The following is a 12,765-nucleotide window of genomic DNA, read 5'->3' on the forward strand; positions in this document are numbered from 1 at the left end:
TATGTATGTGTGTGTGTGTATATATATATATATATATATACACACACATACATTATAGAGAGATTGGAGGAATCTTAGGGAGGTTAGTGTGGGGCAGAGTAGAATACAGAGGACAATGCCAGTTCCACTTCAGAGCCATAATCTAGTGTTTATTTATTTAGGGGAATGTGAAAATGTAATCAGTGATAAAAATGTTGCTCTCACATATGCTGAAAAGAATGTTGAGCACTTTGTAGAATGCTGAGAAATAGCAGCCACTGAGTGATTGGTTTTTAGATATGAACTGGGTGGCTTCTTTTAGAAAATGCCTGAGAAGTAAAATGTGCGTTAGAAAACAGCAGTTTTTCTAACAAAGGAAGGGATCCCACAAATAAGTTGGTTTACATTTTTCAATAATATTTTTACATTTGGATAACAGTATTATTATCTTTGAACAGCATCTGGAAGGGCATGAGGGTGGAATTCAGAGGGAGTCCCAAACGGAGGGAGTTAGGATATGGGAAGCAGATGCGATTGGGTTTAGCTGTAATTTATACCATTTAAGTCATCATTTGTATCTCTCTTCTGTCTTTCCTCTCCAATTTACTACACACATGCTTCTTGTTTTTAGTGATTTGATTACTGTCTTGCAGTTAGGGTACAAATTTAGTTTGAGACTTCATATTTTAAATTCACAAACTCCTTTTCTTCCTGGTGAGGAAAGTCATACACATACAGTAGATATCTTCTGTTTTTGTTTTTGGATGCCCCACCCCAATTTCCTGGTTAAAAATTTACTGGAGTTAATAAATGTTTCCCTAAGAATCATATGCTTAAGTATTTCAAAGGCTTATACTAATAATGGTAATGTTTGATACTTATCTAATATTTTTTATGTGAAACTTTAGAGAATTTCACAGGTATTGCTTTTTAAATTATTAAATATATCTGTGGTTATTTTAAAATACTACTTTACAAAGGAGAAAACTGAGGTAGATATAAGATGTATCCCAAATAATCTAAATCATTAGAGTGACTGTCTTCCAAGTTGTCTTTTCTATCTCATCTTAATTTTTTATTCTAAGTTAGTTTTTTATTATTACTTCAAAATAAGAACTCATAATTAAAAATATGTACATAACGCACATATCTTTAAATACAGATTTCACAGATGACAGGCACTTGATATTACTATACAGGCTTATTGTTTTTTTCCCCACAATTGTTAGCAACCTCATGTATATATTTCCTTTTTATCTACTTTATATAAATAAATATGTCTTAGTTCACCCAGTAGTTGTATTAATTGAAAAGATTGAACCCCTGGGTTCAATGGGGTTTTTATGAGTTGAATCAGTTTAAGTGCATCAGGTAACTTTACTATTTAAGAAAATCACTTAAATGTATATTTTTATGTAATTCTGGATTTTTATAGCTAGATTTGCTTTAATTTTGGTACATGTAGGCTTAACAAATTGAAAAATTGTATTTCCTTGTGACAGAGTTTATCCTTATAGTGTACAATATATTACAGAAATGAATGGAAGTCTGCAAATAAAATTCCTTAAGCCAAGAGGATCTTGTTTATAATTGTCTACTTTAAATTTATCTTGCCCTTTTCTGTATAAAAACATAGTATATCCATATTATTTCAACCTTCTCAGGCCTGCTCCTTTTCTTCAGAGGATTTGTTAATTATCTAAAAGTCAGAAACATGTCTGAAAGTATGGCAGCTGCTCATAGAACAAGGTATTTCTTCTTATTATAGAGGTAAGAAATATTAATCTGTGAACTCTGCCTATTCACTTTATGTATTCAAATTTACCAGATACATATTAAATGCCTAATGTGTATTCATGATTTTTACTGTTAGCATATTTAATGTTTTTTAATGCTGCTAACAGTCAGCTTATTGAAATTTAGTAAGTCAGACCTTTTTAGATAACTTTTAGATTTTTAAAATTGAATTTCATAAATTTTAATTTTTAAAATACATAGCAAGTCAACTGAAATTTTAAATCAGACTTTTAAAACTTCTCTTTAAAGATTAACCATAGAATGTATGTGAAGTAACCACCAGCACAAAATTTGAAGGCTTGAAAAAACAAAATATGACATAGTACTTAGACCAAAGGAATGGGCATTTTTGTGTAAAACAATGTGAAATTCACATAGACATCTGGTGGAGAAAAAGTCTGATTGAAAAACAATTTGTCTTGCAATCCTTTTAACAGTCCGGATCAAGGAATAAAAGTCATGTGAAGAAAATGGTTCTGTTATTGTTTTCTTAATGTGTGCTGGTTTTTATCAACTATGAAGGCTACAACTTGAATAAGTAGGAATATGAAGAAATGAGTAGAAGTTGTCTTACTAGTTATCCAGTGAATTTCTGGAGGCCGTGGATATAGCAGTAGTATTTCTTTATTGTTCAGCAGGAGTATCTTCACATAAAGTAACCTCATACTCTCTATTCTACTTTTTAAAGCAAGTACCATATACTTTATGCCTATGAATAAGGTAAACTTATAAAGCATTTGAACTCTATAACCAAAATGTTTACTAGTACTTAACTTCTGAATGTAGGACTATAAGGAACAAAGTGTTTCAAGTTTAAAACTAAGTATTCTTTTTTAAAATAAATAAGTATTCTTTTTTCAAGTAAATAAATTGTATGCTTTGTGATTTGGTTGCTTACATTTTATCATTTATATAAGTTATACATAAGCTTATATAATTTACTTATTTCTGCTAGAGTACTATGAATACACTTGTATTTCTAGATCATGTTAAAGTATCATTTTAAGTGTTCTATTAAAGTCTCCCCCAACCACTCCCAAAGAAGTCGCTTTTTTATTTTAACAAGCAAAATATCTTTGCAGACAATGGCGTGAAGAGTTTGTCAGTATTAATAATAAGATTAAAAGGCAAAGTAATTTTGCTGTTTTACTAATTTGTGTGATTGTCTTCTATGCATTTTGAAGAGTCTAAAATACAATGCAAATATTTTCTAGATGAAAATCTGCTATAGAAGCCTTACACTTTAGAATATATTCTGATATGTAGACTTTTATCAAGAGAATATTATATACTTAATATAATTCTTCTATAAAATGTGTGCTGATTTAAAGACAACTTAATACATTTTAAGACTAATTCCTTTTTTGTCTCCAGACTGCATCAACCCGACATTCCTTTCTTATACCAATGTGAAATTTCCAGATCATCTGTAAACCTACAACTTTAATAGAAGACTACTAATAACAGAAGACAAATTAGTGAAGAAAAGACGGAGCTTCGAAATTGAATGGCAGGGTGGTTTATGCTTACAAGCCATTTCTGTTCATTCTTTAAGTATCTATATTTCATTTGTTTTGCACATATGCATATGTGCCCATTTAAGATATTTGCATATACTTGATAAAAACCATAAAGTTGTAGCAGTAAAGTCCAGTCACATTTGGTTAATCAGTGTTTGATATAATTGAAAGAGTTGAGTGGATAAACAGTCTTCCAGCTTGTAAATGCCATTGACTTCTGACCTGACATTTAGTATCATAAAAATGAAATTATTAACCATGTCAAATGATTTAGTTTCTGGCTCTCAGACTCATCTGGCAATTCTATACATGAAACATCTTTTGTTATATAAGGTGTATTGAAACCTGCAGTGCTGATTATTAGGAAGGATTTGTCAGATTTTTTAACATATTTACATTATTATTTAGGAAAACTCTTCCTGTAAATAACCATGCATAACTTACTTTCTGCAGTGTTTTCTGAGAAATTGTGTCCAGATAGCTTTCACTGATTTTAAATTAAGTGAACTAAATATATATGTGTATATGTATACATATATACACACACACACACACACGCACACACACACATATATATTTAGAAACCTGAGTGTTAAAGATAGAATTTGTTTTAGGACAAATTTTAAGAAAATGTGGGAATACCAAATGTCCTTTGTAAGAAAAATAATTTTTCTTAAGGGACATACTAGTTTTAGGGATTTTCAGATGAGAAGCTGGGTTTTTAGGATTGCCCGTCTTAGAGATTCTTGCAGGAAGAGATTGTATTAGATATTATATTTATTTCATTTAAGATAATTTTGAAAGTTGATTTTCTAAATAAGATAATTCTCATTTGTGTTTGTCTTTTAAAAAGCCAATAAAATATCTTTCAGTATCATTGTAATAATTTTTTTAGAGTTTAATTTGTAAAGCTTAGCAAATAAAATCTTGTACTATTAATAGCTTCTTGCTTTATGACTTTAGGATTAACTTGTAAAAAACATACTGAACTGAGATATGCAAAACACTCATTTTCAAGTTATGGAAATGTGTTTGTGGCATATAGGACTGTGGGGTCTGTGTGTGTAGTGAGAGTGTGTAGCCACTATTATAACTGGAATTTAATTTACATCCATAAACTACTATATTTCCCATCTTGCAAATCATTTTATGTCTCATCTGTTTTTCCTTTCGGTTATATCTTTGGTTTTGAATACCAACATTTAAAATGATGGTATTTTATCTTTTAAACTTAAAAATTATTTAATACAGCTATATGGACCGTAAAAAATTGATTTCTTATTTATTATTAGACATTACTACTAAAAGGTACATCTAACTATTCAGGGACATTTTTCCATTTCCAAAAAATAAAATTTATTATGCTTTATAACCTCTTCTGTATTTTCTAATTTTTTCATTGTCTTTGATAAATAAAACATAGTTTTGTTTTGCTAATATAGCCTATTTTTTGTTTTGTCTCAGTCAGTTTACTTTCCTGTGTAGAATTTTTATTGTTGTATTAAAGTACCTGTGTTACACCCCTTGAAGTAAGACAGTAGCGTGAGGTAAAGAAAAAATACTTAGTTTAGTTGCCTAATTTGGAAATTAATTAAAATTAAACTGTACTAATAATGTATTCAAACTCATGCTGGATCTCTTTCATATTAATTTCTTATAGACCTGTACTTTATTCTTTCAGTAATTTTTAAATGAAATTAAGCTTTGCTACATGGTAATTAAATAATTACTAGGAAGCTTAGCTATCAAACATCGACTTACTAAAATTTCATTTTAGCTTTTATGGTATATGTGCTTGTTTTCTGAATATGGATACATATTACTTTTGATCCAGCATCAAAACTTCACTTTTTGTTTTGACTTTTTCCCCCAAATCTGTAAGGTTCAAGTATACATATTACTTAATCCTCTATAATTGGCATAATTCAATGGTAGCCTTAAATCTCATCATGTAAGCAGGGGAATCAGAATGTTATTTTCAAGAACTTAATGTTCCCTTCAGATATATGAAATCCTGCATACTTCATTTCCTGTGAGCTTGAACAGCTGCTGTTGTGTTTTGGGGACACTTGATCATCTTTGCACTCTGCCTTAAAGATTGAAAAATAAAAACTCTTGTTAGGCTAGCTAAACATTTTTGAGTGTGATCTGGGGATTGGAAGCTAATACAAAAAAATTTCAAATTATTTCTATTATAAATGAATAAGCTAGTCATGGCCAGGATAATCCATTTTCATGTATTTGTGCAATAAACTGAATTTTAAGGCAAAAATACACTTTTCTATATAGTGTATGCAGGATAGATTTTAGAAACTTAGATTAAAATACAAATCCCATTACATTTCTTTAAAATGAAAATCTCTGCTTAATAGAAAAAATACTAATCTTTAGCCTATTATTTTGAGTCTATAAGATATATTTCATTTTAGACATGCCTTTGAAGTTGTTCACAGATTTTTACCTGCTAAAACAATATTATTTCCAGTAAATCCTCTCCTAACAGGAAAAGTGGAGTTCAAAATATCCAATTGGAGTTCCTTCATTTAATATAATTTTTTTCATCTAGTATGTACTATTTCAAGAAGTGCAAAAAGTAACGATAGTGAATGTGATACCATACTTAACTAAGGTAATATATATCCTTAGTTTGCTTAAAACAGTCCTGGTTATTCCTGTTTTCTCAGCTTAATAGTGCCTCATCGTACTCTCAAAAGTGTTCTAATTTGGAGGATAAGTTATATGATCATCCTGTGTATAATTGTAGACTGTACCAAGAAGCAACTACCTTAGCTCCACTACCCTTTGAGGGATGGAACTGGGGTAAGGGCAGGAGCCAGTTATTATTGCCACAGTGTTTTCTAATGAACCATTTGGCCTGTAGAAGAGGAATAGTATTTTTTTTAATAGTTGTATTTGAATGATTCCAGCTTATGGTAAATACTAAACTGAATGGCTTTTATATTTTTAACTGCTGTTAAATGTTATTTTAGCATTTATTAGTTGTTTATTATTTAATTCTTCAAATAGTCATATGAAAACATATATTTGATAAAGGTCAATTGTTAGATGATAATGTGCCATTCATTATCATAGGAATGTCCTTGCCCATATATAAAACATGCTGGCATGTATTTTACTTGTTAATAAAGTTGTATAGATGTGGAAGTGTGAACCTGTGATGCATCCTTTTCAAAATCAGTTTAAGATTCGCATATTATCACGACTTTGGCCTCACTAAACTGTTTATGTGACAAACCTTTCAAGATTGGAGATGAAAACAACACTTGTGAAATTAGGTTGGAGTTGCAACATCTTTTAACTTCTCAGTTATTTGTATGTCAGGAGACAGATTGTGGTTTAATTTTAATAAACACAAAATATCAGCTTTTTGAAAATAATTTATGTTCATTTCTACTTTGTAAAGTATCATTGGTCACCTAGGTCAGACCTGCTTATGGGTGTGAATTCTTATTTGGGACATAATACCTAACATGCGAAAATTTCCAGCAAGTAATTAAGAAAAACAGAAAACTCATTTCATACTTTTAAAAATATGTTTTTAAAGTTTAAGCTCAGAATATTTGCTGCTTTTACTTTTTTGATGTTTTGAGCTTATATTTCATTATTTTTGTTTTGAGAGATTGAGTTACTTGCTTTTAAAAATATTCTCTTTGTTTTAATAGAAACTTTTTTTTTTTTAAATCAACACCTAAATAGAGAATATATGGGGTATTACTCCTTTAACAGCAGAGGTTATAGCAAACCAAAGCAATACTTCCAGTTCATGGAATCTTAGGGGTTTTCTATCTCTTCATGCTTGCAAAGGACCACTTTACTACTCCCTAATTAACTTCGTATTTGCTCCTTATGTCTTCTCTCCTGCAAGTGGAATTAAAGCAAAAGTTACCTAGATGACATTTGATCTTAAGGGACGCAATTAGGTGAAGAGGGGAAGGCAGTTGCCTGTTTACCAAGCAGTAAAGCATTCCAGCTGGTAGGAAAAGTGGAAGTTTGCACAGATCTCTCCAGGCAGAAGGGTCCCTCAGATTTTTAATCTGAATTGATTTAGATGATACTGCTTTATAACTAGTGACACATTTATTTTGCTCAAAGAGCCGCTGCGCTGAAATCCTTCTTAGAAGTGATCAGGAAATAAGTTGGTGGGCATGTTCTTTCTGATTCTAGGATAAGTTACTTCACCAGCTTTCTCTTATAATCATAGGTCAACCTTGGGTTTATTTTTAAAAAATGGCTGTTATGTCGAAAGGGAAATACTTAGATGGGAATCAAACTCCCCAGACTACCCTGATCATCCTTTGGATCATTGAAATATTTTCGAATGCCTGTTAATAGTTCTTGAAGGGATGATGCTGTTACTACCACATAAAATCCATCTTTTACCCTATTCCTCTTCCCACCTTCTTTGAAAAAACAAAAAAACCCAAAAAACTTAATTGCTATCTTTTTTAGGAAACCTTTTCCTCTCATCCTCTTTAATTTTGATCATCTTGGTTTCCATAGCCCTATGTGTGATTTCTGTCAAGGTACTTATGAGACAGTGCTGGGAGTATTAATTTTTAGGTTACTATCCTCAATGGTAGATATTATATCTTACTCAATTTTGCATGCCACTGCACCCCCACACAACACCTAAGCACAAAGCTCAACACATTTAGCGAATGGTTGGATAGGGTGGATGCCAGTGTGAGGCTGTGTGTATGTACTGGCATATATAAAATACCTTCTGGCCTTTAAGTTAGTGTCTAATAGAGGAAGATTTATAAACAGGAAAATTGGCTAGTATTGAGGTAGGAACAAAAATCATGGGTCAGAGCAATTGAACTCCAGGAGAAAAAGGGCACTCTTCACTACAGAGGTGACTTTGGAACTAGATCTTAAAGAATAAGTAGAAGTGTACAGTGTGTTTAAGCATTTCATACATTCTCGTATTTTTCCATCTTTTGCATGATGTTCTCTGCCTTCCTTGATTCTCCTCAGAAGGAAGCAATTATCTTTCCAATTCTCGTAACACTTCTTCTGAGGCTCTTTATTAAACCGCTTTCTACTGTGTATCTCAGTACTTTGCATTCATGCCTCACCACTTCTGCTTGAGGGCAGGATCTGTGTGAGGTGTAGAGTCATAGCCTCCAATGAGCCTAGCACATACTAAACACCTTTAAAAGATCAAGATTTTCCACATCATTGTGAGCCACTCACTTTACCACTGCAGATACCACTGCAGATGTCCACAATGGTACAGACTTCCTTTTCTCCAAATACACTGTGCAAGAAGTATGTAGAATAATTGCGAACATCTTTTTCACATATCTCCCAACTTCATCTCCCTCTCTAGAAGTAACTACTATTAACAATTTATTACACGCTCTTACAGATGTTTTCTGTGTAGATGTTTCTACTAGGATGATTCTGTGCTCTATGATGTCAGCATAACTTCTGGTTATGAAGGTGAGAGGATCCCAGGTATAATGTCTGAAAAAGTGTACCTCTTGCTTTGTAATTATAGGAGACCACTCTCAGGGGAGAGTAGTGTTTCTTGATTGCAAACATAGTTTATTTACTGAGAAACCAAGGTTTATTTTCTTGGTCCTTTAGTCTCTAGATGAAGAATGACTTGTGGTTTCAAGGCCTTTGGGAGCTGAACTGTTCCAGGATCTGATATATGCAGCAGGTAAATGCCCTACTTTATGAACTCCTTACAACTCCGTTTGGTGAGAAGTTCTCTGAAACGAGGTCATTTGGAGGGAAAAGGTCAGAGTTGACGAGAAAGGCCAGCCTGGCTAGGCTGAGAGAAGACTAAAATGATGCTGGATTTAGGCTGGGCATGGTAGCTCACGCCTGTAATCCCAGCACTTTGGGAGGCCGAGGCAGGTGGATCACATGAGGTCAGGAGTTCGAGACCAGCCTGGCCAACATGGTGAAACCTCGTCTCTACTAAAAATACAAAAATTAGCTGGGTGTGGTAGTGGGCGCCTGTAATCTTAGCCACTTGGGAGGCTGAGGCAAGAGAACTACTTGAACCCGGGAGGCAGAGGTTGCAGTGAGCCGAAATCACACCACTGCACTGCAGCCTGGGTGACAGAGTGAGACTTCCTCTCAAAAAATAAAATAAATAAATAAATAAATAAATAATTGATGCTGGGCTTAAAATGAATTCCCTTTGTTTTAGGACCAGCGTGTCCCAGGATATGGCAATCACTGTTCTCTGACTAAACCTACAGACATTTGAAATCCCTCTGTATTAGTGTTCTCCAGAGAAACAGAACCAATAGGATCTGTGTATGTATGTACGTATGTATGGTCAATAGATCCATCTGTCTAGGTGTTTATTATTGGAATTGGCTTATGTGATTATGGTGGCTGAGAAGTCCTCCCATTTGCAGTCTGCAAACTGGAGAACCAGGAAAGCTGGAGGTGTAATTCACTGAGTCAGAAGGGCTGAGAACCTGGAGAGCCTATGGTGTAACTCCCAGTCCCAGCTGGAAGGTGGGAGTGGGGTGAAGAAATGGTGTGAGTCCGGAGTCCAAAGGCCCAACAACCAGGAGCTCCGGTGTATAAGGGCAGGCAAACATGAATTGTCCCAGCTCAAGAAAAGAGATAATTCACTCCTCTTCCATATTTTTGTGCTATTTTGGCTCTCAATGGATTGGAAGATGCACACCCACATAGGTGAAGCCAGATCTTTACTCAGTCTACTGATTGAAATGTTAATCTTTTCCGGAAACACCCTCACAGACACACCTGGAATAATGTTTAATCAGCTGTCTGGGCATCCCTTACCTCAGTCAAGTTGACACATAAAATTAACCACCACACCCTTCTTTCTTGTTCCCAAATTTTTCCTGCTTGAATGCCAGTATATCTGGAGGTGAAGTGGGACCCAGATACACAGTTTGAGTTCTCTGTACTGTGTAGTGATAAACAATTTGGATTGTGCTTAATAAGACTGAAGTAAGTAAGATCCTCAGTGGCTAAGCCAATGGCTCACAATGATGTGCAAAATCTTGCACCTTATTTTTAAAGGTGCTTACAGTAACCTCTGTTCTGTAGAATTTACAGGAGAGCTGCTTAGGCCTTCACAAGCCACCAACATGAAAAAAAAAAAGAGTTGCAAGTCTTACCGTCCCACAGGGGTTGCTGACCAGACTCCTCACGCATGGTTTGATTTTCAGTCAACTCACTACTGTGGCAGTGTGTAAGTAGTTTAAGTAATAGGTTTATATCTGCTTGACTGTTGCCGTTTTATTCTCTTTATTCTCCAATTGCGTTCCAGTTGGCAACCCAGTACTTCCCAGTCGCTTCTAGAGAATGGCTTAGTGAAAATGTCAGCAGCCATGATTTCAACAGCTATCTCAAAGGTCATTCCATGCTGTCCACATTGACCACCAACAGAACTTTGCCAAAGGAAGCAGGTGCCATTTTCTTTTTTTCCTTCCCTTCCCCTCCACTTCCCCCTTCCCCATTCCTTTTCCCTTACCTTGCCTTTTTTCTTTTTTTGGCCACCTTACTGGCTGGGAAAGCAGGTGCCATTTTCAAATATCTGCTTGGAAAAACAACAAATCAGAATGGCTGGGTGAAATCAGCACTCCCTTTTATGGTAGTCCAGCTCCCAAATACATAATGTTGGGTTTTTAGAGAAGAGTTAAAGAAAATATGTCAGGAGTGAGGCAAGATGGCTGACCAGAAGCAGCTACAATGTGTGACTCTCACAGAAGGGAGTGAAAGGGGTGAGTAAATACAGCACCATTAACTGAAACATCCAAGTACTTGCATTGGGACTGATCAGGGAAATGGCTCGACCCATGCAGAATGGAGAAAAGCAAGACAGAGTGATGGCCCACCCAGGAGTGACATGAAATCAAGAGAACCCCAATCCCTGGCCCAGGGAAACAGTGAGTGAGTGTGCAACCTCAGGAACCCATGCTTTTCCCATGAATCTTTGCAACCCTCAGACCAGGAGATCCCTTCATGAACCCATTTCACCAGGGCCATGGGTCTGACACAGAGCTGCATTGAGTCTCAACAAAACAGCTACTCAGGCACACACAGAGATCCAAGAGCTCTACATACTTGGGATATGAGATTCTAGACAGAGGTGACTGCAACTCAGGCAAGGCAGGAGGTCCGTATATACACCTAGGAACGGGGCTGAATCCAGGGGGCTGAGCAGTGTTGGTCTGTGGGTCCCACTCCCGTGGTACCTCACAAGATAAGACTGACTAGCTTGGAATTCCAGCCAGCCACTGGCAACAGTGTAGCACTTACCTGAGACAGGACAGAGCTCCTTGGGGGAGGAGCAGGCCACCATCTTTGCTGTTTGGATGACTCAGCCATTTTAGCCTTCAGGCTTTGGAGAGTCCAAACAGACTGGGTGTGGAAGGGATCCCCCAGCACAGCACAGCTGCTCTAGCAAAATGTGGCCAAACTGCTTCTTTAAGTGGGACCTGATCCGTTCTTCTGCACTGAGTGGGACCTCAGCCAAGTCCTCCAGCCACCTCCTACAGGTGTGTTCAGGCTGGCAACAGGTTTGTGCCCCGCTGGGATGGAGTGCCTAGAGGAAGGGGCAGGCTGCCGTCTTTGCTGAATCACAGCCTTCACTGGTAGTACCTCCAAGTACTGGAAAGTCAGAGTCAACTAGGGTCTGGAGTGGATCCCCCAGAAAACCACAGCAGCCCTATGGAAAAGTGTCCAGACTGTTAAAAGAAAAAAAAAACAAAACATAAAAAAACCAAAAATCCCATTCAAAGGTCAGCAGCCTCAAAGATTGAAGGTAGATAAGCACACAAATATGAGAAAGAATCAGTGCAAAACCGCTAAAAGCTCAAAAAGCCAGAATGCCCTCTTCTAAATAACAGCAACACCTCTCCAGCAAGGGTTCAGAACTGGGCTGAGGTTGAGATGGCTGAAATGACAGAAATAGACTTCAGAATGTGGATAAAAACAAACTTCACTGAGCTAACGGAGCATGTTGTAACCCAATGCAAGGAAGCTAAAAATAATGATAAAACAATGCAGGAACTGACAGCCAAAATAGTATACAGAACATAACCAACCTGATAGAGCTGAAAAACACATTACAAGAACTACACAATGCAATCACAGGTATTAATACCAGAAAACACCAAGTGGAGGAAAGAATTTCAGAGCTGGAAGACTGTCTTTCTGAAATAAGACAGGCAGACAAGAATAGAGAAAAAAGAATGTAAAGGAATGAACAAAACCTCAGTGAAATATGGGACTATGTAAGGAGACTGAATCTACAACTGATTAGAGTACCTGAAAGAGATGAAGAGAATGGAACCAATTTGGGAAACATATTTCAGGGTATTGTCCAGGAGAAATTTCCCAACCTAGCTAGATTGATCACTATTCAAATTCAGAAAATGCAGAGAACCCCAGTAAGATACTCAATGAGAAGATCATCCCCAGGACACATAATCTTTAAATTCTC

General features: G+C 35.7%; 1 protein-coding gene across 4 annotated transcripts in view; it reads left to right on the plus strand.

Moving 5' to 3' along the window:
• Positions 1-6,461, plus strand: part of NDFIP2 (Nedd4 family interacting protein 2) — an 87,140-nt gene extending 80,679 nt beyond the window's left edge. For all 4 annotated transcript variants that reach the window (XM_058438011.1, XM_058438012.1, XM_058438013.1 and 1 more), the window contains 2 exons: positions 1,644-1,749; positions 3,151-6,461. In XM_058438011.1, the coding sequence (XP_058293994.1) occupies positions 1,644-1,747 (104 nt within the window). In that variant the 3' untranslated portion in view covers positions 1,748-1,749; positions 3,151-6,461. The remainder of the gene's footprint in view (positions 1-1,643; positions 1,750-3,150) is intronic.
• Positions 6,462-12,765: the final 6,304 nt, after the last annotated feature.

Source organism: Hylobates moloch, unplaced genomic scaffold, assembly GCF_009828535.3.
Source record: "Hylobates moloch isolate HMO894 unplaced genomic scaffold, HMol_V3 SCAFFOLD_4, whole genome shotgun sequence".
Classification (NCBI taxonomy): domain Eukaryota; kingdom Metazoa; phylum Chordata; class Mammalia; order Primates; family Hylobatidae; genus Hylobates; species Hylobates moloch.